This window comes from Sebastes umbrosus, chromosome 10 (genome assembly GCF_015220745.1).
Source record: "Sebastes umbrosus isolate fSebUmb1 chromosome 10, fSebUmb1.pri, whole genome shotgun sequence".
NCBI classification, from domain to species: domain Eukaryota; kingdom Metazoa; phylum Chordata; class Actinopteri; order Perciformes; family Sebastidae; genus Sebastes; species Sebastes umbrosus.
Window position 1 is genome coordinate 1,020,359 of NC_051278.1, and position 25,649 is coordinate 1,046,007.

General features: G+C 42.0%; 1 protein-coding gene across 1 annotated transcript in view; it reads right to left on the reverse strand.

Moving 5' to 3' along the window:
• Nucleotides 1–2,057: 2,057 nt before the first annotated feature.
• The window catches only part of LOC119496186 (contactin-associated protein-like 4), a 93,954-nt gene continuing 70,362 nt past the window's right edge, over nt 2,058–25,649 (reverse strand). Inside the window, exons 17-24 of the mRNA XM_037783307.1 lie at nt 23,053–23,271; nt 17,872–18,111; nt 16,025–16,273; nt 11,489–11,622; nt 9,578–9,665; nt 6,821–7,036; nt 4,956–5,027; nt 2,058–3,606 (exon numbers count right to left, since the gene is read on the reverse strand). Coding sequence (XP_037639235.1) covers nt 3,410–3,606; nt 4,956–5,027; nt 6,821–7,036; nt 9,578–9,665; nt 11,489–11,622; nt 16,025–16,273; nt 17,872–18,111; nt 23,053–23,271 — 1,415 coding nt within the window. The 3' untranslated portion in view covers nt 2,058–3,409. The remainder of the gene's footprint in view (nt 3,607–4,955; nt 5,028–6,820; nt 7,037–9,577; nt 9,666–11,488; nt 11,623–16,024; nt 16,274–17,871; nt 18,112–23,052; nt 23,272–25,649) is intronic.

The following is a 25,649-nucleotide window of genomic DNA, read 5'->3' on the forward strand; positions in this document are numbered from 1 at the left end:
CAGATTTATGGCAGCACACTGCCACACTGAACATAATACTTAAATTGTCTTCACTTCAAATAAGCGAGGTGCTGATCTTGACTCCGGATCTGAACTGTTTTCCTCTGTTAGTGATGCAGCATGTGTCATTACAACACGTCCTCTTGTTGTTCTCCCTAATGAGGTGTTATTAGAAGCACGGCTGCTTCTCTCTCTGTAAATAAAACCTGCTGACAACCACGCAGTCATCTGGATCATCGTCTGTCTGTCTGTCTCTGTGTGTGTGGGTGTGTGTGAAGAGGGCGGACAGCAGGCGGTGGGAGGCTCCATCACATCTCAACGCTCTGCGTCCGTCTGTGTGTTATCGTTTCGGCCCGGAGAGAGGCAAGGTGACAGGAATTAGTCTGACATCTCCAGCACCTGAATGCTTCACAAAGCAGCAGACGGTGAGGCTATCTCCTCTCTGCAGACAGATGCATATTAATATCCATCAGAAATGTCACCTGGAGAAGAAAAGAACCATCCAATATGACAACAACAATGTGTGGTAATGTTTGAGCTTCAGTGAACAGAGACATAATCGATTCAGCTTTCTAATCCTCAAACGATGTTTCTTTTTGCTGGTGATTAAAAGGTGTCCATTGATTGACCTGAAGATCTCGTGTTCATTGATCCGGCTCTACAAAGACTCTGCTTTTACAACAGATGCTATTGGAGGCAGTAATTAATGTGCAGGATTGGTTGTTATTCAGCTGAAAGGAAAAAGAAAAAAAAGATCAAATGTTTTATTTTCACCGAACAGAATAAAATATCTGTACAAATTAAAATCTGACAGCAAGTCACTCAAACTCTCCGACGTTACAGTGACCCTCGAGATCCTGATGTGATGCACCGCCAGGAGAGAAACCAGATCACTGACATCCCCAAAACCACAAAGTGATTCCTAAAAACAACATTCAGTAAACAGTTCACACTGACTGTAAAGCTGCTTCAACGTCTCAATAAGTCTGTTCATTTATTAGTTTTACAGCTGATGGGGCTTTCAACAAGTCCTGCAATCCATACGGCCACACAGGTCGTCTGTTCCTAACCTGAAATATGACCGATGGGAGTATTTCCTAAAAAACGGGAGCAATCTGCAACCTCAGCGCTAGATGTCGCCAAATCCTTCACACTGCACCTTTAAGGAGAAGATCATGGTTATGGTTAAAATAATAAGCCTCGTAAGAAAGTGGTGTAGTGACGTAAACTCACGTGATGCGAGCTTAAACTACGTTGTGTTGACTTGACCGAACGGATTTTTGGTTTCACACGGGACACAAACAGGAGTCTCCTGAGTGAAAGCCTTGTGTTTGTTTGACCCTCCGCTCCCTCCCTCCCGCCCACCCTATGTGGACTTTATCGCTATTTAGGGCTACGTTTACGGCCACTAGAGGTCGCCTCCTAACTAAACGGAAATATGGGTCGTAATAAGCTGCAATACCATCGACCTATGGGGTCGTATTTTGTGGGAGGACATGTTGTTTACTGTACCACCAGGCTGTAGCTGATCATATCACAGGATTTTATGTTCAGTGCATGTTTGCATGCCCTGTTTCCCTTACAAGAATGCCGTACTATTACGAGTAACGCCGGGCGTACACACGAGAATCAAGATTAATTTTCCTCCCGACCGACAATCAGCAAAGCCCAGATTGTTTGATGGTTCTAAAGATGATCTTTCCAGATGTTCCTGTGGTGTGAGGTATTAGAAGAGTGTTGTTTACATCCTCGATCAGATCGGAAGTCCATCCTGACCGCACCGATCTCAAATCGTAAATCGGATATCCTGTTGTGTGTGAGGAACCCCGAGGACAGCTGATGACGCAGTCACGTAAGAAAGAACGACAGCCAATAGAGAACCAAGCTGACTGAAGAAGGAAGAACAACCACCGCCACCGCCACGGCGGCCGTGGCTAACGCATGAGCTAATGCTAAACGCGAAGCATAAAGTAGTAGTAAGATGGAGCTCAGAGATGGAGGACCAACTTGTTGATTAGTGTTTATTTAACGTGTCTCCATGACTTCATCCGTCCATCCTTCGTGAATTTTCACCACAAAGTAAAAACTAACATCACTAATTCTTCCTTCCCGTCGTCCGCCATGCTTGTTTACACTTAAGTCATGTTTGATCGCCAGAGATTTTGTGAGATTTTCGTCATATCTGCTCACCACACTATAAGAACAAAACTGTTAAGTTTAACATATCATGTTATGTTGTCACTCTCACATTTGAAACATCTGTTAGTGCGGACCAGCCCTAAGATGAAGACGAGACATTTAGATGTTGAGTTCGTCCAAGTGGCAGTTTGTTGGCATTAAATGTTTTGACGAAGACGTGGCTTATTCTGATAAGATACTAAAGATCTGGTCACAGCAAAGTGGAAATATGCACTTTGGAGTTTTCTAAACTTCAAAAAATCCAGACCGCTGCTTAAAATGTGGCGTAGAAACACACAAGTTGCAACACAGGAAGTTGATTGTGACTTGTCTGTTTGGTTGCTCGACTGGTTGGACCTGAATAACACCTTCCCGTGAACTCCTTCGCTCTCCATCTGCTGATACAGGATTTTTTTCTTTCATACTTATTTTGCTTCTCTGAATCTCTTTCAGAAAATGTCATTTGTGTTTAAAAGATACATAAAATGTTTTAGTTTGAATGATGTCGGGAACAGAAAGTCCAGAGTAACCGTGTCGGTCTCAGAACCTTTACTGTTCAGAGAACACTGAGAGCTGGAGGCTGGAGCGCCGCAGGAAGAAGACAAATAAATGTGAGTTTTTGCTTCAAGCTGCAACGAAATGAAAAAGGAATCACGGTGAGTAAAACTTTGAGAAAATAAGAAATGTTCAATGTGAACGGGTACATTTTGCTTTGCCACAGTTCATACAGCAGAAGCAAACAAATAAATACAAAAACAAAACTGGAAACTGAAGCTCACTGAGTCAAACCTTCATTATCCATGTCGGAAAATGTATTTAAATGACCTCAGACCCAACAAAGCTGTTTTAACTTTCATACCAACAACTCCATGAAAAACACAGCTCCTCATTAAATCATTTAAATCCTTTAAATGATTTAAAGGATTTAAATCATGTCAAGAGAACAGAGAAAGGACTGATTGATATAAAGTCATCAGTTTAAGATCTACCTCTTTAAATATTTACAATTGCTCTACTGGGTATTGACATATTATAAATTCAACACGTGTATCTATATACAGTCTGTACAAAAAAACACACCCACAGAAGCAGAAAGAGAAGAAGAGAAGTCAGAACGTATGGAGTGTTTGGTTCTGCTCGTGTCTTTGCTCGGGTTTAGTTTGTATAGTGTAAAGCACTGAGGATGGACAAGGCATCTCTGTCTCTGTTCGTCTGAAGGTCCAACCTCCTCCTAAATAAAATATTCCTTCTGGTTCTCGTTCGGACCGTTCTGTGAGCCGGTCCGGCTGCTGAACGCCAGCTCCGGGTTGTCTTCGGGCTTCGCCGTTTTCACTTCCTGGCTCTGACACGTCCCTTTCCTCCTGTAGAGGACTCGGGCCATCACGGCCAACGCAGACACTGTCACGAAGACCACCGCCGCGATCACTCCTGCAAAGAGGACGACACAAGTTACAGCAGCTCGGTGTAAGAGGCAGGACAAGCCAACACTAGGATCAGATCTAAATCATGTTCATGGAGAGACCTTGGTCTGGTCAGCTAACATTACTGCCAAGCAGCTGGAATATAGAGTGATATTGTGCTTTTAGTTGACGTGTGTCGCCTCACTGTGTTGAGTGATGCTCGTTCAGGTATATTTAGAGCGAGCAAGCGCGAGTCCAACGCTGACTTTCGTTGATTTCACGGCCACAGGTGTCGCTGTTAAGAAGCATTTCTGAAAGTTACAAATAGTCTCTTTAAATATGCAAGTTACAAATGAGTCAACGTTGACTTCTGGTTTCACCCAGGTCTCCTGTGCGGAGGTCCCCGACCTCCTCCCTATGCAGTGTTCGTCGCTCTTTACTTTTTCAAAGGTAAAACAAAAAAAAAATCATTGTATTAACTGCAGGTAATGATGATGGTGAGGTGAATTGCAAAGTACAAAATAAAAGCTGTTTTAAAAGGTTTGATCGTAACTCAACTATTTCGAGGTAGAATATAAAGTAGTTTGTTTTGAACATGGAGTTGCATAGCTAGTTAAAGAGTATCTGTAAATTACCAGCTGAATTCATGGACTCTCTGTAGCTGTGTTTCATACGGTATAGCGGGGTCATTTGATAACTGTCAGGTCTCATTTATGCATTTGTTTTACTTACATAACGTATACTTTATTGTTATTAGAATTTAAATTTAGTTATTTTAGCATGCAGGTAGCAGATTGTATTTGATTGCTTTATTGTTTTCAAATGGGACAGATTAAAACTGAAGAACCAAATTGGAGATAAAACATTACTTCAGGAAATAAAACTCCTCCTTAAGAAGCAGCTGGCCGGTCAGCGGCAGCAATAGGCAGCGAGAGGATGTGAGATTGGTTTCTCTCTCCATCATTAGTGGTGCAGTCAGCTCATTTTCTACAGCCTCTCAGGGCTATTTCAGCTATTAGAAGGTCTCTGCATCGATGTTAGCAATAAGGAAAACGTACAGTTCGTTATACTCGGAGTATAAAGTCATTTGTATTCTAATTAGTTGTGGTTTCCTGTGTGTGTGTTCAGACACAGTCCCGCTGTTTGAGGGACAACTCGGGGCTTTTCATTCAAACTGCTACACAGCATGCTAATTTTATGAAAACGTACCAAACCAATAAATATTTCACCCATGATTGTACCCATCATCTCACTGTAAGGTCTTCTGAGGTGTTAAACTGTATCTGATACTGAGACATCACAGCATCTGTTCTTTCTTTGCAGACAGTTCCTGTCTCATGATTGAGGATAATGGCAGTGTGACAGAGGGAAACGTACCTCCAATTAGAGCTGAGTCACTCCTGACGGCGTTCACCACGGGCTGACCCGTTCCCACCGATCCAGACTGGCCTGCAGCACGGAGAGACGCAGAACAAAAGAGAGGAAGGAGAGACGATGAGAGTCGCAGACGTGAAGGGAGACGGGAAAGAAAAAGAGAGGTCAAATGCAGAGGAAGGATCTCAGGGGAATAAAAAAAGAGCGATGAGAAGGAAAGAAGAAGAAATGAAGGTGAGCAGATGAGAAGAATAAAATCGAGGAGCAAAGATGTCATTCGTGACGTGAAAAATAGAAACTAAGTAAGGTACTGCAGAGAGAGATGCTCAACGGGAATCATCAGTCTGAGCAGATGAGACATACAGAACACCTCCACACTATTCTCTGAATGAGTGACCACAGGGGAAAGATAGGCCAAAGGAAACTGAATTAATGGCCTCATGTAGTGGCCATTAACCCGGTGTCATTACATCATTAGACACCCAAAGGTCCCATTGTGAAGTTTGAGAGGTAGCACCCACACAGACAGCTGGCCAGCACCGCCTACGATAACCAGTAATAGTTATTAATGTCAGTCCCCTGAGGAAGTGGCTGCTCTAATTGTGGGATTAGTTTGGGTTTGCTACTTGCTGGCGACTATCCTCTCACTTCTTAAATCAGAAATGTTTGCAATAATTAGAACCTGTGAGCAACAACAGCTGAGAGAGACCTCGGTCCAGGAAACTCCACCCATTCCCCCTGGCGGGCCCGGACGCTAGTCTGTCTTTCAGAGGTTGTATCGGGCTCAGTCTCCAAGGTAGAGTGAAGATATACTATATCATATGAAACTAGAAAACCTAATGAATCCATTGGTACCCACCATGTCATGCCAGATGGTCAGGAAGAACAACAAATAACGCTACGAACATAGGCTAAATTTTGGCATGTCCATGTTCAAAGGGGTCCCTTGACCTCTCACCTCCAGATCAGTGAATGTAAATGGGTTCTATGGGTACCCACGAGTCTCCCCTTTACAGACATGCCCACTTTATGATAATCACATGCTTTTTTTTGTATGCAGTATAAATGTGTTATTATCTCCCCCTGTACATCCCGTCCTATTCAAAGAATATATAATGTACATAAAATGGTTATTTGCCAATTAGCTGTCAATTCAACGAGTTATGCTGCAGTGACGGCATAACATTAGGCGATGTTAGCAGACTAGCCAGCGAACACGGGATTTGACAATGACCGCAGAAAATATCCAGGTCAATGAAAGACAAAAAATATATTGTTTTCATCAGGAATGGATAACAAAAAATCCAGTTTTTTTCATGAAAGTGTGCGGAAGTGTCAGTCGGTAAAAGATATAACACTGAGCGCCACTTCACTAAAGTCCTCGGCAATTTTTCATGGGACTTTTAGCTGGTAGAAGTCTACGAACAGAGCAGGTAAAGGAGCTCAAAACGACGTTTAAAAGACAGTAAACAGTCTGTAACTGATGAAGAAGGCCGACGCAGCAACAGAGGCTTCGTTTAGCGGCGCACATCCTAACGAAACAACGAAAAAGCCCTTCGCTCTATGGCGGGATGTAATAGAGGTGATTACTGCGGTGGCTGAAACGTTATTAAAGGACCTGGCGATGTTGAACTCGGTGCTCTGAGTCGCTCTCGGCCACTTTCATTTTGTCAAATCAGCTCTCAGAGGGAAAAAGGTTGGAGACCTCTGATTACATTCAACATTTGGGAAGACCCACCGTACGGTCAAGTTTGTATTTCAACTACAGTGTATTAAATCACATGACACACCTTGAAATAACCGCTGTAAATGGAGCCTAAAGTTGTGAAAATGCCAATAAATAATACAACCAATCTTTTCCCTCTGACCTGATAGGTGGTGCGTGGTTTCTGCTGCGTAGGGATTGGCTGAAGTGGAGCCGCAGATGGACTGGACCAGAGGGCCGGTAACGCTGACGGGGCCGGTTCCTGGGTGGAGCAGAGCAGCTTTCAGGGGGCTGATGGAGTTAAAGAGGACGGCGGACAGACAGCCTGTGAAACCCAGAGAGGCCAGCCGAGACAGCTCCGGGTCCAACTCTCCAGAGTCTGGAGGGAAAAATGTATGAATAGATAATAAACACTGTATATCAACGGATCAATCAAAGTGTGCCGATAAAGACCGACGTTACTTTTTACAGTGGCAGAGCTACACCTGGGTGAGGGAAGTCCCACAGCCTCTCATCTTCTTAACAACCTATTTCTTAGTCTGTCTCTAAAAGGAAAGGAACATAACTAAGTCATGACAAAGTAAACTACAGTGATGCTGCGTCTCTGTGTCACATATCTGATCCGTCTGAGGAACACCAGGCAGAAAGGAAAGGAGGAGCGACGCTCTGGTTTAGTTGGATTTCATTTAAAGCAGCAACCAGATCATCTGTCTGTATTTTCCTCCTCTAAACAGTGTTCAAACATTTTATCAGAGCAGCCTGACGTGTCCGTGTGAATCAGAGGTAAAAGCTTACTATAAACTTACTGCATATGGAAGTACGGAACAACTAATACTGCATTTGTCCAAAGAAGATGCAATATGTATGAAGTGAAAGACTCATTAGCATCACTGAAAGACCCACAAAATCCCAAGAGAACATCCTCAAAAGGCTTTTATACGTCTAGCTGCATGAGTGTCCTGTCTGGGAAGTCTTGATGTGTACACCGTATTCACAGGAGGATTACAAGCAGAGGAACTATCAGTACATTTTGAATGCATTGTTGACTAATAGCTGTAAAAAGTACAGTTCAAGCTGTACACAATGAGCACCGGCCTTCAAATAGCTGTGTGTTCAGCACAAGAAGAAGAACTGTGGCAGAGCAATGTTCTGGAATAAAGAAAGTTTTCTCTACTTTAATTACATCTTGTGTGAAATCCTCCATCAGCTGCTAAGTGGGAGCTCTTTGTTCTTTTCTGTTTGTGAAAATAATCATTTTGAGACTACGCTGAACTCTGAGAGACGCAGGTACGACACGATAATACTTTATTGTCAGACAGGTCTGAAATCTGTTTTGCATCACAGCAGCTCCATTTGCAACATCACAGAAAGGACAAAGACAAGAAACAAGGACACGTACATTTAAACATTACAATCACAGAAGAGGATATTCAGGGCCCTTCAACGTACATTTGATCTGGGACAAGAATACTGTAGAACTTCAATTAATAGCTTAATAGCTTTTATTTGCTTCAATCACTGAACTCAACCAGCGTATATATGGGACAGGCCTTTAATTCCTTTCACCAGCTCTGAGACAGTTAACCACGCTTATTTTACGGCACCCGACGACACAATTAGGGATGCTAATTTTGAAACATTTTCTTAAACGATAACCGACCCTCGTTAACCGACAAGATCTGTGCCTCGCATGCAGCGGTGCGCCAGCTGCAGTGTACGAGCACAACAGACAACTGAGTCTCCAGTTCACTGTCCGGGAGCGTTAACTTAGCAGCCAGCCACTTTCCCTGTAAAAGTCTCCACTGCACATTTAGTTTAGTTTAGCAGGTTGTCAGCTGTGTGTCTTCCCGGAGTAACTTTAGCGATTGTCCTACAAACAGTGTGTGTGTTTGTGCTACGTAAGCAGCTGCTAGCATTGCCGGTGGCTCCGTGCCCGCTGTAGCCACACACATACGCTCTGTCAGCGCAGCGTAACTTCAGTGAATGTGGGATTTGTCGGTGGCGTTCTAGCTGTGAACGTGGAAGGTGGAGCAGACAGTGAGTGTTCAGTTTATTTGTCGGTGAATAAATGCAACGAGGCTACAACTCCTCCGCTCAAGCGAGCTATAGAACGGAGCCAACTTCCTGTATCTGTAACGCCGCTTAAGGTGGACCAGCTTTTCTCCTTAAAGTTACGAGTTTTTCTCAGCTTTTTAATTAATTATTAACATTTATTTTACCGTTTTAACCGATAGCGTTAATCGGTTAAATGCTTAATGTCGGTTAACGATTAACGTTTAAACGTTTAAACGTTTAATTATTAACATCCGCAGACGCAAAACCTCCCTTTATCCTCTTAAAACCCACCTGCCCGTCAGCGACGAGCATATTTGGCATCCCGACAAGGAAAAGAGGTGAAAACTAAACAGAGAAAAGTGGGACATTTTATTTTGTACGAAAGAAATCATACCCAACAACACGGTGCAGGAAGAAGAAAACATATGGTTTATGTCAGTTAAAGTGCCGTCTTCTTTTGACAAACGGAGTTAGCAGACAGCGAGCAACTTGAATGAATTTTTATGAAAAATTGTTTAGATTCTTTTGATCGGTGGACCCTTACAGACTAAAGGAATAGAAATAATCAAGAAATGGACACGTCTGTTATGTCTAACCTACCACCTCCTAAGTCGTACTGATATGAATAATGTCTCATCTTTGTTTTGAGAGTGCCCGGCATTTATATTTATTTCTTTGTTTGTTCCTCACTTGTTATGTCGTCTAGACATCTGTCTAACAGCTGTCCAGGGGATCCAACCGTCATCATGATGAAAGTTTCCAATACCTTATTGTCTGATGAGGCATCGCCTCTCTGAAATTAGTCCGTCTGAGTGCTCTGCAGTCTGAAAGGCCTCGTCTGGGTTTTTGTAGCCGTCTCACTCACCGTGCACTCTGCCGAGAACCAGCGACCTGATGCCGTTGAATTCCACATCAGAAGTCAGGTTGAAGTCCTCTTTGGTGTTCCGATCAATCTGAAAGAAAAGGAAACGTTTCACTTCATAATAAGTTTCAACATCGCTGGTCTGTAAATACTTAAAGCACACAACTGATTACACAACTTCAAGTCATTTGCTAAGACATGTACATGTTTTTGCAGATAAAAATGTTTTAGTTTTTGTGATCTTCATCATGATTGCACAACTTGGTACATGTTTATCTGAGCCTGAAAAGCCACCACACAACACAAAAGAACATGATTGTACAATGGGTAGAAATTCTGGCTATTGTACTACCAGAACCTACGATGAGAATTTGTGCAGCCCGGTCACACAACGAGGCGTTAAGGCGAATCACACAATAATTCCCAAGGCATTTAGCGTCCAACAAGAACGGCTTACTTGCTTTTCGTGTTATTTGTATGCCATGTAGTCTGTGCTGACTGCAATGTAAACACATCCATGTAAATATGCTGCGCTCAGAGCTGTAGAATAAGTAAGAGATAATGTACAGTGAGCTGGTCATTGTTTTGAAAGAATCCCTGACAGGATTCTCATCGCCCTGAAGGGGATTCTTTCACAACAATGACCCGCTAGCTGTACATTATCCCGCTTACTACACAGATACTTACTGAAGAAATCAATAATTGGACACAGAAAAGTCCTCCAGAATCCGACATCAGAACTGCGCCCATAGCAACGGTCTGTTATACATAGCAACGGTCTGTTATACATAGCAACAGTCTGTTATACATAGCAACGGTCTGTTATACATAGCAACGGTCTGTTATACATAGTAACGGTCTGTTATAAAGAAATTACAGAACACAGAACGCCGTGATTGACCAATCAGAATCGAGTATTCAACACAGCCGTGTAATAAAAAGAGAGAGACTGCTTATGGGAAGGGAAGGTAGAACGGTCCAACAAACACAGGACTTCCGACCGGTGTTCAAGACCTGTGTTTCTTTTGTAAGTTACGTTAGTGGCGTGTTTTAGTGAAATTAGTGACACGTTTTCTGTACTTAGGTTACGCTGTTTCTGTACGTATTCTACTTAGTTTATGTACTTATTTTAAGCCCAGATATGACGTTTTTGTTAATCCTAACTGCGTCCGTTACTGTCCTTGTGACAGGCAGAATGTCATTGTAATTTTATGCTATATATATATATATATATATATACGCCTTCACATGAGATTCCCATTGATTAGAGAGGTCCATCTAGGGCGTTTGTTCATGGAAACACAGATGAAGGTACAGCTGTGTATCATCCGCATATAGTGAAACATTAGATTATCTCTTTGACCCAAGTGCCACAACGTTAGTATATTTTATTACACGGCTGTGTTGAATACTCGATTCTGATTGGTTAATCACGGCGTTCTGCGGTCTGTAATTTCTGTATAACAGACCGTTGCTATGGGCGCAGCTCTGATGTCGGACTCTGGAGGACTGTTTTTCTGTTAAAATATTGATTTCTTCAGTAAGTAGCTGAGTAATAAGCGGGAAAACGTAATAAGAATTCCCTCAAGGGGATTCTTTCACAACAATGTCCGGCTCGCTGTACATTATCCCTAACATATTAAACAGGTCAAACCCGATTGAGCAGTTTAAAGCAGGAGGATCTAGTGGCCAAAGCTAGAAGACTAGAAGTCTTATTTTGAAGATAAAGCACTTTGACATGTGTTTGTGTCCACTGTTGCTCTGCAGCTCAGCCTTCATTATCTGTCTCCTGCAGCTCGTCCCCGCTGTCTTCTTGTAGTCGACTGACAGAGAGGCTGCCGGGAACACCGGGCTGACTCAGGGTTTAGTGCTGGCTGAGAGGAACATGTCAGTGTGTTTGTTTGTGTTTGTTACCTGCACAGAGACGCCGTCTGCCAGTCTGCTGATGGAGACGGCACGTAGCTGCCCGTTGGCGAGGTTCCTCACGTTGCTCCTCAGGATCTCTGCTTCTTTGCTGCCGTCCAGTCGGTATCTCACCTCCAGCATGTCTGCACACACACACACACGCGCGCACGCACGCGCGCACGCACGCACGCACGCACGCACGCACACACACACACATCAACAAGTCAGACACAGGAGGCTGCAAAAGACACGACTTCCCAATGAACAGATAAAGCCTTAAAATGAAATATTTCAAATAAAAAAAATCTTTTATTATTTAAGCTAATCTTGTGTTATGTGGAAAGAAATAAAGAAAGAATGATTCTGGGATAAATAATAAAGAATATAGAAAATTAGAAATTAAAATATCATTAGCCCTGGCTGTGGTTCTTCACCTATACACTTTGAATATTCAAGATTTTAACTTTTAAAATAAACATTTCAGTTTTATAAATTGCTCAAAAGACATCCAATTCCTTGCAGAAAGAACAGAACTCATAAAACTTTCCTCCAATATTTCCGTTGTTCAATCTGTCCTCTTCATGTCTTATTTCAGACTAGTGGAAAGAAATCATCCAAAATGCACATTTAGGTGATTATTTTGATATTTTGATATAAATTTAACCAAAAGTTATCATTAGATAACGCCTCATCTGAATATTTAAACATAATATTTCAGAAAACTTTTAATACACAAAATAATTGTCTTTATGTCAGTAATCAACAGGGGACGTTTCATGGTGATATCTATTAGTTAGAAATGTTTTACCCTTAACTCTTACAAAATCTATGAAATTTACCAATTCATCTTTTGAGACCGTTTTCTCTAACTTATTTGTTTTCTTAGCCAGAAATCTTCACTTTAGTAGCTCTTACATCGACCAAACTCTCCACTTTCATTCCTCATTTCTACTGAGGGGTTTGTTCATATATCATTCATAGCCTGATTTATAGAGCATTTTATTCAGAAAAAATGGAAAAAAATGTTTTTTTTATGGCTGTTTATGGCAGTATTTTCTGATTTTTGGAGGAAAATTCCCTCTGACTCTAACATGTCAACAAAATGAAAGAAGAATTTTGAACCTTGCTTTATCCAATGTTCAGATTTCTGTTGTGGAAATGTATGTAAATCAGTGCGACTAAATGTTTTTGCATTTTAAATAATGTTTCTTGAGGCTGAGGATTGTGCAATAGCATCATGGTATTCTTCTTATTTTTTTAATCTTTTATTTATTCTGTTTTTATATAGATCTTGTGCAATATGAGTAATGTGCAATATATGTTGTTTGTGGTTTCTATTGTTTGTGTTTCTGTTTCCATGTGGATCGTTGTTTGTTTCTATGTATTGATGCTGCTGTGGAGGCAGCTGATGGTGAGCAGCACTGAGTCCAAAACTAATTTCCCCAAGGGGACAATAAAGTGTGTCGTATCGTACTTAATAAGACGATGCCACAGTTGCATACTTAAACATAGAATTTCAGAAAACGTGTAATAAGAACACTAATTGTCTTAATGTCAGTAATGAACTGGGGAAGTTTCATGGTGATATCTGTTAGTTAAAACCTGGGGTGTCTCCCCTTAACAGACATTTATTTCAGAGAGTATTTATATGTATGGAGGGAGATCTGGACGTTTCAGGGCAACAGCAGCTGAATAATGAACCAAAACATAATGAAATATTTAGAAAATGAAGGCCTAGTACGGCCAAAACTGGTACACAGAATCAATTATTCCATGTCATTTAACATGGATATCATTTAATCTCTGCAGGCTGTGTGGAAGACATTTTACAGTGCAATGCATAATAAGTAGTGCATATTAATGCATATAGATATTCATGTCTTGGAAATGTACTTTGAATGCATGTACATGTATGTGCATGTATACATGACTAGGATAGAAGAGTTTCTAGTTCTTCAATCGTGCATTATAAATATCTTTCAGCCCTGCTAATCACTTTTAACACTTGTCTTTTGATTAGACAGAGAAAAGTGAGATTAACAAGTCAGCGGAGGTGACGGCAGAGCTGAGAGATCCAGATCACACCGCTGACATGGAGACTGGCTGTCATTGAACCTGTTAAGATGTGAAAAGCTGCTGCTGGCTGAACTCTTTGCCTTTTGAACAGTTGTTCAACAGATGTTCACATGTTTTCCTGCTGAAGAACCGGAGTTACATCTGCTCAGTGTTTGTTTGTTTATAGTGATTCAAACCTCATAATACATCACAATGATTTAATACGGGTCGATACGGTTAACATGGTTTATAACGCTCAGCTTACGCTCCACTAACGTCCTGCAGCTGAGAGCGTGAGGTCACCACAGTAATAAATGAAATGCCAATAAGCTAGACGGTTTGTTAAGTGACTTGTCCACAGATAAATAAAGATATGTCGATGGCAGATTAATCACTTTACTTGATGGTCAAATAAAGATGTGCAGAACACAAACTAGACGTTGGACACGGTGCAGTTCATAGATTACAAATTGGTTTTAATTGTTAACTGTTTAAACTGATGTCAATTAAAATGAACGGTGTCTAAACACAACAGTTCGTTATTAATGCAGATTGATCACACTTTCATGTCTTCAACAGATCATCTGAATCTCTTCTACTGAGCCCTGTGTGCTCACTGGTGCAGCACTAGAGAAACAAGATGACAAGATTATACCTGTCTCCCCTCTTTGGAGTTTGATGGTACGCACATTTTCAAACACAAGAAGAAATTGATAAATCAGATTCTATGAATAGAAATGAGCACCAAACTGAAGCAGTGCATGAGAACCCTGGCATTCAAATCAGTTCCCAAAAAACATCTAACCCTTTAATTTACTACAAGACAACAGAGAGATTACAATAATGTGTTTGAGAATATCCACTGGTGCTTTCTTTAGATCTTCAATGCTTTCAGCTCTTTGATGTCAGACAAAGGCACTTTCAATGATTTCAAAAACTGTCAACAATAACGTCACTTTAACAAAAGAATAAGAGGGACAAGACGTTATCGTGATCACCGTGATGGATTACTAAATCTAGTTTCATGTCTCCTCCAGATCCAGATGGACTAAATCTACCAGAATGATCTTTAAAGGATAACAAATCCCATAAAAAAAACCAAAACCAACAATCTGTTAGTCCGTCTCTCAATACTTCTCTAAATGTTCTGTGCCACTGAATATCTTCAAAGGTTTTATCACCAATAGAAACCTGTTCCGGAGTTTTTCTCTTCGGTCTTAAAGCAGCTACCTGCTGACTATCTCCCCATCACGTCGTCTCAAATGACCTGCTGGCTCTCAGCTTCCTCCTCCAGTCTGGGTTATTAAAGCAGCCTATTCACAGTCTATTTACAGCTAATCTAGGTTTATCAGCCTCCTTTGTCCTTTCCAATTCAAGATGACCCCACTCGTCCACTCGTCTGGTTTAAAATCGCAACAGGTTGATTAAACACTGAAGAGAACGGCAGCGGAGGAGACGAGAACTGGATGAAAGGAGTCATAAAGAAAGGAGTTGGAGCCCAAAACAGGTTGGCATTGTACGTTTCTGCAAACCACAGACATGTTTAATTCTTTTTGATTTTTTAATTTAACCTTTATTTAATGAGGTGAATCCCACTGAGATTAAGAATCTCTTTTTCAAGACAGGAGGTTAAATAACGCTCCAAACATACGCTAAATCTTGTTGAGTAAAAACTGTCATGTCCATGTTCAAAGGGGTCCCTTGACCTCTGACCTCCAGATCAGTGAATGTAAATGGGTTCTATGGGTACCCACGAGTCTCCCCTTTACAGACATGCCCACTTTATGATCATCACATGCAGTTTGGGGCAAGTCATAGTCAAGTCAGCACACTGACACACTGACAGCTGTTGTTGCCTGTTGGGCTGCAGTTTGCCATGTTCTGATTGGAGCATATTGTTTTATGCTAAATGCAGTACCTGTGAGGGTTACTGGACAATATCTGTCATTGATTTATGTTGTTGATTGATTTCCAATAATAAATATATACACACATTTGCATAAAGCAGCATATTTGATACGTATCATACCGCCGGATTCTTGCCAACACACAGCCCTAATCAAACTGTGGTAATTAAAACCATAATTGTGACGGCATCATGCTTTTAATATGTTAAAAGTCACACAAACAAGCTAGCCGATCGAGGCAACGGGTAGACCAACAACTCCCCCGTGTTCTCCAAGCTACTGGCTCTCTGGTGGCTTTGAAGAGCGCATAGATGGATGAAATGGCAGTTCCCCGTCGGTAAATTCCACATATATAGGAGTCTGTGCAGAGAGCAATCGAGGTTACTCATCCCAAGTCAAATCCAATCCATCCTCAATGTGATGCTCTAGAAGTACACATTTTTGCATGCATAATGAAACAGAAACCTTCATTCAGAGTCGAGAGGCAGAGATTAACCTCATGACAATGCTGAAGGCCAACCTAATTGATTAGCATCAAGAGAGAGGAATAAGAGTTCCTTGTTAAGAGGATGTGAGTGCTCACCGTGCTTGTTGAGCAGCAGAGCGAGGTACTCTCTGTGGTAGGAGCCGACGAAGAGGAGCAGAGCGGGACTCTGGCTGGTCCTGAAGCTCAGGGAGACGTTTTCTGCTCTCAGGGTCAGGTCAGAGTAGATGGAGGAGGAGGAAGGCCGGGCGCTGCTGCTGCTGCTGCTGCTGCTGCTGCTGTTCAGCTCGCTCAGCTCTTTGAAGGTGTAGCTGACGGATGTTCCCGACTTGAAGCTGGCTGAAACCTCTGCAGGGAGCCAGATAATGTCAGAAGGTTTAATTACAAAGTGGATTTAGAGCAGTAGTGTTATGTGCTGCTGCTGCTGCTATGTTGTACATGTGAGATGTGTGTTCTTGAATCTGGCTGTTAAAAGTTGCTTTGCAGAGAGAGTATGATTTGCATTTCAATTTATATACTTTATGTCTTTGCTCTGCATCTAACAACTAATCCCACAGAGGGACAGTATTCAGATGTACAGCAGCACTGACATCACCTAATTAGTGAGCATGTGCTACAGAGAACCAGCTGACAGGTGAAAAGAACAATGCAAATCTGTGCTGCTAATTATAACACGGCCGTGTATCAGGTATACCTGTAACACAGCTGGGCTGTTAACTATTGAATAAGTATGAGGCTGACGTGATGACTCAATGTTCCTGTGATAACTTCATTAACAACAAGTCCAGGTGTGTCGTCTTAAAACAACTCGAAGGCAACATCAGGACATTTTTAAAGACAATAAGACAAGAAACATTTGTCGGAAATACTGATTCAAAGATCTGCACACAACTCTGGCTTTCCATTTCAGTATCATACAATTCAAAAAGACCAACTTATTGTTGACTGTGAGAGAGAGAGAGATATAACCGGTTGATCAGTGTTCTCAACTGTGATGCAAAGTCAGGTGGAAAACGGGGAAAAAATCAGGATAGACAGGAAGACAATCCATGCACTCCCAAACATTAAACACAGTGGCAATCGAGTCAGGAAATATATTAAAAGCTGTAATTATAGTCGCTAAATCATTAAAAAAGCCAACATGTTTCAACAACTGTAGGTTTTCGTCAGGGTTTGACGATTTATTTTAATATTTTGGATTGCCTTCCTGCCTATCCATATTATTGACTCGGTTGTTTTCTGCACTAAATAGACACTCTGTTAAATACTGAGGATTTATGAAAACTTTATCGCAGTATATTACAGTCCTTTTTTTTGTTGCCAAGACACAAAAACTGGTACTCGTGGCACAATTATTGAAACAACTATGCCGAACATTAAGCACATTGTCGCATTGACTTTTTGCAAATAACTTCACATCATTAAAACCTAACAGACTGTGTGTGTTGTTTGCTGAACACTGCTATCACAATACCACACTCTATTATCAATCACCTGCACCCAGAATGCACCTGTGAAAACACCTTTAACCAATTAGATGACTTATAAATCAGAGCTTGAACTCTATAAATCGGATTCAGGTTTGCTCTCTGGTGTGCAACAACAAACAAGGCAGATTTTTGGAGAGAATATAATTGCAGTATTCTGTATTTGTTTACAATAACTATGTTCATGTCATCTTCAGTTAAAGGGAGACCAAATAAGTCCGGCTACATTTCAGGAAAATGTTTCTGATATGATGCAGAAGGACCGGAAGAGGTGGAACTGATACAGACAGGGTGGAACAAGAGGATTTCTCCGACCTAAAATTACTTGAAAGGACAAAAGCTTCTTCTAATATTTGTAATATTAGCGGTTTAACCATAGTTCACAATAGGGTCCCATAATCCCCGACATGTCCCAGCAGGCGCTGCTGGCTGATTGGTGACAAAGCCCCGGTACAGTACCTCTGTCGCAGAAGGCTCCAGTGTAAGCAGACGAACCACAGTCACAGGAGAAGCTGGTTGGCCTCTCAAGGCAGCGGCCCCGGTTCTGGCAGAGCAAGCCGTAGCTGCTGCAGTGACCCGGACATCTCGCCTGAACCCCGGGGGTGATCTTCGCTCTTTCCTCCAGATCCAGGGTGACGCCGTTCAGCTGCAGAGAGCGGATACAACCCCGGAAGCCCTTCTGCCTGGACGCCGTGCCTCCTGAAGACACACACACAAAGGATACACTTCAGCGGGCTGTAATGCATCTGGTCTCTATTTTTCTCTCCTGAATATAGTTTGTTTTGTCTCAACCAACAATTCAAAACTCAAAGACATTCAAGTCACAATGATACAAAACACAGAAATGTGTTAAATCGTCACATTTGAGAATCTGGAACCAGAGAATGTTTGGCATTTTGTTGCTTGATCAATGACTTGAAGCAACTCATCAACTATCTAGATCGTTGCAGATTCATTTTCTCTCGATACATTTAATCGCTCATATGCTGCGCTGTATGTTTCATCCTTTTTCCTGCTTTTGGCTGCTGACGCATAAAGGTGCCGTTTTTGAAGGCTGATGCTTCTAGGGCCAATAACCCAAATGTGATGGTGTTTACCGTGTTCACCGTGTTTACCGCGTTCACCCAGGAGACCGCTGTTCATGTCCCGTGTGAAACTAAAAGTCTACGTTCACTTATTTTAGTTTACCGCCGTAGTTTAATAAGGTAACAATCGTAGTCATTTTAAGCCAAACCATGATGTAATTACCAAACCTAACCAAGTAGTTTTGTTCTGTTTTTTTAAATTTTGTTTCAATTTACAACGTTAACCACGCGTTTAAAACTGTTTATAACTGTTTAAAACTGTTTAAAACTGTTTAAAACCGCGACTAAAATACGGTAGAAAATAAGTTTCCCTCCAAACGTAATTCAAATCAATGTGAGGTATAATCAAGAAGAGCGACTACATTAATGCACATAAAAAAAAAATTACATCCGAGTAAAACATAACTTTTCAAACAGGACCAGAGAAGAAATACTCCAATAAACACTCAAATTAGATTTTTAGTATTGAGTGTTATTCAACATTTCATGAATGTAAAAACCCTTTAAAATAAAGCATAATTGATCCAAGTACCTGAGACATTGAGATAATGTTGACAGTGTGCAATTGACAGATTAGCAGGTAAAACACTTGTGAGTAATAAATCATTAATCCCTCAAAATATGACTTTGAATCTCACCATTCCCCCCGTTGACGCTCAAAATACTGGCTAAAGACGTCGATAATAATCAACAACCATAAGGCCAAAATCTGGTAAACAAACAGGACATCATTTTTTCTTAAATATATATATATATGTATAATATTCAACATTACAGACAGTACAGTAACTTTGTAAAAACAATGGAAAGATTTGTGAGGATTTGCATTTTTTCCACTTGAATGAGGCAGTTCAGACAAAATACTGTTGCTGCTCTATTCAGATGGGAAACAGAAGTATTGCACAGATATCGACCTAATTGAGAACACAGATTAGCTATATAGATAGACAGGGCAACACATTCTCACTCCCAACTCATCAAATACCGCCTTTTGGTCAGAGGCTGACGCACGGGGTACCCCCCTCTTGCGTTGCATTTGGACGTGTCAGGGACGGCGTATCAATATACGCTCGTTACGTGCATAGTGTCCTTTCAAAATAAACTTCTATTTTCACAGGAAGTTAGGTTTAGGCAACACAATCAGTTTTGGTTAGAAAATGGTCGCGGTTGATGTTAACTTCACTGACTAGCGACTGACGTGACAAAATAAGTCAACGTTACTTTTAGTTTCACTTTTAGTCTCCTGCTTTTTAAAGTATTTTCCTGCTTTCCAGGCAGCCGTTAGTTTCCATTCATTTCTTAAAACTTTCCTCGTGTTGTGTAATCCGTCAACATCAAGTCTTCATCATTCCCAGGTTCTTTTATTGCTGCGTGGTGATGCAGCTGGAATGCAGATTGATGTGAAAGGTGAAACAACAGTGATATAACTTTATCAAAAATAAATGACGATGTGATGTTTTCTATGACGGATTATGGAACCGGAGCGGGAGTCTTTTCTTTCATATCGTACTGTAATGAAAGGAAAGTAAATCTTATCATCTCTGTGATCAGATTGGGGAACGACACTGACTGATATGTGATTTTATTATAAACAGCCAAACACACCCTGCACCTCAAGATTTGTCACCAACCTCCTTCTGAATTGTTTAAAAATGATGAGCTGATGAAACATAGTGAAACTGGCAGGTGAAACATTCAAGGACTTCTTTCCTGTCTGTCCGTCTGCCAGCTGAGCTCCATGCTGATGGTTCATATCTGGGAAGCTGGCGAGCTGTCAATCTGTCTGAAATATTTCCTCTTTCTATGGGGCAGAATTTAAACTCTAAGAGTTGTTGTTTTTTCCGACATCTCGCATCACAACCTCCGACTGTCCTCAGAGTTCAGGCTCCGCTACATTATAATTGTCTCAGGCTGCCAAACTGGCAACCTGACTGTTATGAGGAGATAAACAGCTTTCCAGGAGTCTGCAGAGTTGATGAGGTTCATATCAGGACTCTGAGTTTCATCAGGAGCTGTCAGGGAAGGACTACCTTAACTAATGGACCGGATTCAAACACTGCACCAAGGTCACGGCAAGGAAACTGACCACTACAAACACACCGAGGATATCTCTATCAATTTTATATTCAATTTAATATCAAAGGATTAAGTAGGTATTACTTCCACGGACTCGGCCTGTATGAGGTACATTGCTGAGGTTTGGGAACAAGGATTGTTATAGGTTGATTGATCTCCCTTAACTCTGCCAGTTTCAGTGTGGATCAATAAGCGGAGACAGCCTGTACAGTTCAGTGAGATGGAAGCACAGCTTTAGTGTGGAGTTTTGCTGAAGGCTTTAGTTTTTCTGTCACTATCTGCTTTCTTCAGGAGGCCGCCAGCCTCCCCGGGGTCAATGAGAATGTACCATAAGAGTCATTTATTTAGTGCGGTGTGTGGGTGGAAGAGAGTAAATAAAAGAAAGTGAGAGGGAGGCAGAGACAGAGGATACGTCCAGAAGAACTGCCTGATCTCATTCCCTGGGCGTCAAATACCGAGGCTTTGTCACACCCATCAGCGCTCGGTACCGACGCACAAGGCTGCCTTGATCGCCGGTACCGACGCACCATGCGTTGCATTAACTATCATGTAAACCCAACAAACACGAGGCTTTCATCCAGGAGACCAACACATTCTCAAATATAGCTGCTTGGTCAGCGCCTCTCGGCATCGGAGGCCGACACACAGGGTTCCCCTCTGGTGTTACTTTTGGACGGACTTGAGACGACGTGTCAATATACTCGTTACATGCATCGTGTCCTTTCAAAATGAACTTTCGTTTTTACAGGACACAACCACTGAGTTAGGGTTAGGAAACGGTCGTAGTTGATGTTAACTTAACTGACTAACGACTCATGTGACAAGATAAGTCAACGTTACTTTTAGTTTCACACGGGACAGGGACACCCGTCTCCTGGTTGAAAGTCTTGTGTTTGTTTGAAATTTCACTTTCACGTTACAATCAGCTGTTTATTTGTGTCCCGTGTTCACAACAATCAGTTTCATTTTCACTTTACTAACCTGGTAGTTTTAAGCCCAACCATGTAGTTTCCTAAACCTTAATATAGTGGTTTTGATACCAAAAATAAAGTGACGACAAGGGGCGTGACGACACGGGGCAAGGCGGGAGGAGAAGAGGCATGACGACAAGAGGCGAGGAAAGATGACAAGAGGCAAGGTGACAAGAGGCGAGACGACAAGACAAGACAAGACAAGAGGCGTGATGACAAGACAAGAGGCGTGACGACAAGACAAGAGGCGTGACGACAAGACAAGACAAGAGGCGTGACGACAAGACAAGACAAGAGGCGTGATGACAAGACAAGAGGCGTGACGACAAGACAAGAGGCGTGACGACAAGACAAGACAAGAGGCGTGACGACAAGACAAGACAAGAGGCGTGATGACAAGACAAGACAAGAGGCGTGATGACAAGACAAGACAAGAGGCGTGATGACAAGACAAGACAAGAGGCGTGATGACAAGACAAGACAAGAGGCGTGACGACAAGACAAGAGGCGTGATGACAAGACAAGAGGCGTGATGACAAGACAAGAGGCGTGACGACAAGACAAGAGGCGTGATGACAAGACAAGACAAGAGGCGTGACGACAAGACAAGACAAGAGGCGTGATGACAAGACAAGACAAGAGGCGTGACGACAAGACAAGAGGCGTGATGACAAGACAAGACAAGAGGCGTGATGACAAGACAAGACAAGAGGCGTGACGACAAGACAAGACAAGAGGCGTGATGACAAGACAAGACAAGAGGCGTGATGACAAGACAAGACAAGAGGCGTGACGACAAGACAAGACAAGAGGCGTGATGACAAGACAAGACAAGAGGCGTGACGACAAGACAAGAGGCGTGATGACAAGACAAGACAAGAGGCGTGACGACAAGACAAGACAAGAGGCGTGATGACAAGACAAGACAAGAGGCGTGATGACAAGACAAGACAAGAGGCGTGATGACAAGACAAGACAAGAGGCGTGACGACAAGACAAGAGGCGTGATGACAAGACAAGAGGCGTGATGACAAGACAAGAGGCGTGACGACAAGACAAGAGGCGTGATGACAAGACAAGAGGCGTGATGACAAGACAAGAGGCGTGACGACAAGACAAGAGGCGTGACGACAAGACAAGAGGCGTGACGACAAGACAAGAGGCGTTACGACAAGACAAGAGGCGTGACAAAGCGGCGGTATGTGACGAGTTGGGATGAGAAGGTGTTTGAACTGCTGATGTATCTTCTAAACAAATCCCATGTGGACAAAGAGATGTGTGGATATTGTGTTGTTTTGTTCTTTGTTGAGGCAGAATTACATTTGAAGTGAGTGCAGCAGCCACACACACACACACACGCACACACACACGCACACGCACACGCACACACACGCACACACACGCACGCACACACACACGCACACGCACACGCACACGCACACGCACACGCGCACACGCACACGCACACGCACACACACACACACACACACACACACACACACACACACCTATAAATAGCTGGCTGTTGAGCTGCAGGTGGATGTGCCCGTCAGTGGGAGCCTCCTGCGTGGCGGCGGGGAGCTCGTCGAGGCGAAGCGAGGCCTCTTTAACGTTGCGCTCGGCTCGGATGCGGTGCCACCTGTTGTCGTTCAGCGGGGAGTCGGCCTTCACACGGACCTCCAGCGGACCGTTACCCACGTCGAAGGAGAAGAGGACCTCAGAGGACGCTGAGTCAGGGGAGGAAGAACATTCAGACTTACTGTTGCATATTCAACAGAAACACAGCAAGCACAAGCTCCTGACCCGTTCCTGACAGGGTACCATTCAATTGTTGTTCTTTTCATCCCCTAATTCATCATCTTGTTTATAAAGCAGCATTTCTCTTTCCCTTTAACCAAAGACCCGGCTCTGTCTGAAGTAACAGTAACACCGTCTGCAGAAGGGAAGGAGCTCTACTGGAACTTTGATAAGAAATAAAGTAAATGTTTCACTAAAGTGCTGCAAACACAAACTGACAGCAACCAGCTCGACGGGGATGTGACACTAAAGAGCTGTTGTCATAGCTACCAGCTACAATAATAACTCCTGGACATCTATACTGCTTTAGTTGTGACAACCGGTTACAAGGACGCAAAGCTTTTAAATATAATGGCCAGTTACATTCAGAGTGTTCACCGGCGTGACGCGACCAAATTATCCGTTTCCTGAAGGACGTCTTCTGTTCTCACAGCTACTTTTCTGTTGCTGTTTTTCTTTATAAATGCATTTTATAATCCACAAACAAATACCAATCAATTTATAAAACAATTTAACAAATAGATACTGAATAAATATCAGTATTCAACAAACAGAGTCTCAAAACTCAGATGATCCACATTCACACATTCATTATTAATACTTTTAGACATCAATATGCACGGCAAGCTTTTCAAAAGCAAATGTTATTAGATTAATGAACGTTGGAAATATATATTTACTCAGGTTGAGTTGTATTCATTTATAAAAGTTAATTTAATAAATTTTCTCTCCATATGGAGAAACTTCATTTCTTTGCGATGCATATTATATTTAAGTGGGATATATTTGACTGGGTTCTTATAAATGTGCATATGCAGGAAAAGAGACTTGAGAAAGAGGAGATATCTCTGTGGCAGCAGGATGAGAGGAAGGATCATTACTCCTAGCTGTGTGTCTTTGTATATTTACACCTAAAGTCTGACTAATCCTGACACTAAAGTAAAGAAGTCAAATATTCTGATGTATGCATGGAATAAGTATAAACTGTAATCTCACTGCACAGGATGAACTCTTTTTCTACTTTTGTACTAACAACAAACACACAAACATTGACCAGCTGCAGACTTAAACCAGATTTCTTGCATAACCTACCGGTAGTTTCTTGTGTGGATATATTATATTATACAGTATTATATAATGATCATAAAGAGTTGCTTGTCTACAATGTTCAGCCCGTTCACACTAAATGGTGTATGAATGAATTTGCAAGTCATTTTGCATGTGCAATAAGAACGGCGTTCTTGCTTTTAGCGTGTCATTTGTAGGCCATGGTTAAACTATTGTTCCATTTTGTTGACATATTAGAGTCAAAGAGGCATTAGAGGCTTTTACAGAGATGATTTTAGATATCTCTATTTGTCACTCCGTAAATGAGAAAATACTGTCAACAACTATAAAAAATATCAATTTCCACGATCCGCTGAGTCCCGTTCCACCTTTAAGAAAAAGCTAAAGACCCAGCTCTTTCATGAACACCTCAGCACCTGATGACGATGATGCTATTGATGAGGTTGATAACGATGATATTGATGTTGATATTGTTAATGATGACGTTGTTGATATTATTAATGATGATGATGAAAGGACAAAAAAAGTCTGAAAAAAAAGATCTAAAAAATGTCCGAAAAAAAAAGATAAAAAACATGCCTGAAAAAAAAGTCTGAAAAAAAGTCTGAAACAAAAGATCTGAAAAATCTGCTTTTATGCAACCTGCGTCCGATCGGACTTGCAGCTGCTGTTTGCACTCACGTTGTTCCTTCCTATCTAGATCCTTGCTCGTGTTGTACAAATTCTCAGATGTACGTCGCTTTGGACAAAAGCATTTGCTATATGAAATTGTAGAATTGGATGTCTTTAGAAAGAGTGAGAAGGAGCGTGGTGTGTGAGTGAAGGCAAGCAGGCAGAGGAGCAGAGGAGCAGAGGAGCAGAGCCTCCGGTCCTGGAGACCAAAGCTACGGTCTCCCCCGCGTCCTCCGACCGCGGCCAACACTGTTTAACAGCTTCACTAGATACAACCAAGAGGTTTTGGTGCTTCACTGGAGTTTGTGTTGGAGTCTGAGTCTGAACAGCGTAGACAAACGCGAGCGACCCGCAATGATTTATACGTGTAAGAAGTTACAAACAGTCCCTTTAACGTAACTAACTGGTTTTGTTGCTTAAACTTAACTGCGGCCGTTACCATAGTTTTGTTGCGTGGGGTAAAAATGACACGCGAAAAGGCAAAAATGCGTCCTCATGACACGCAGCATGTCCTTGTAATGTCGTGCTATTTACACGCCTTCCCGTGAGATCAGGTTGCAACGGGAGA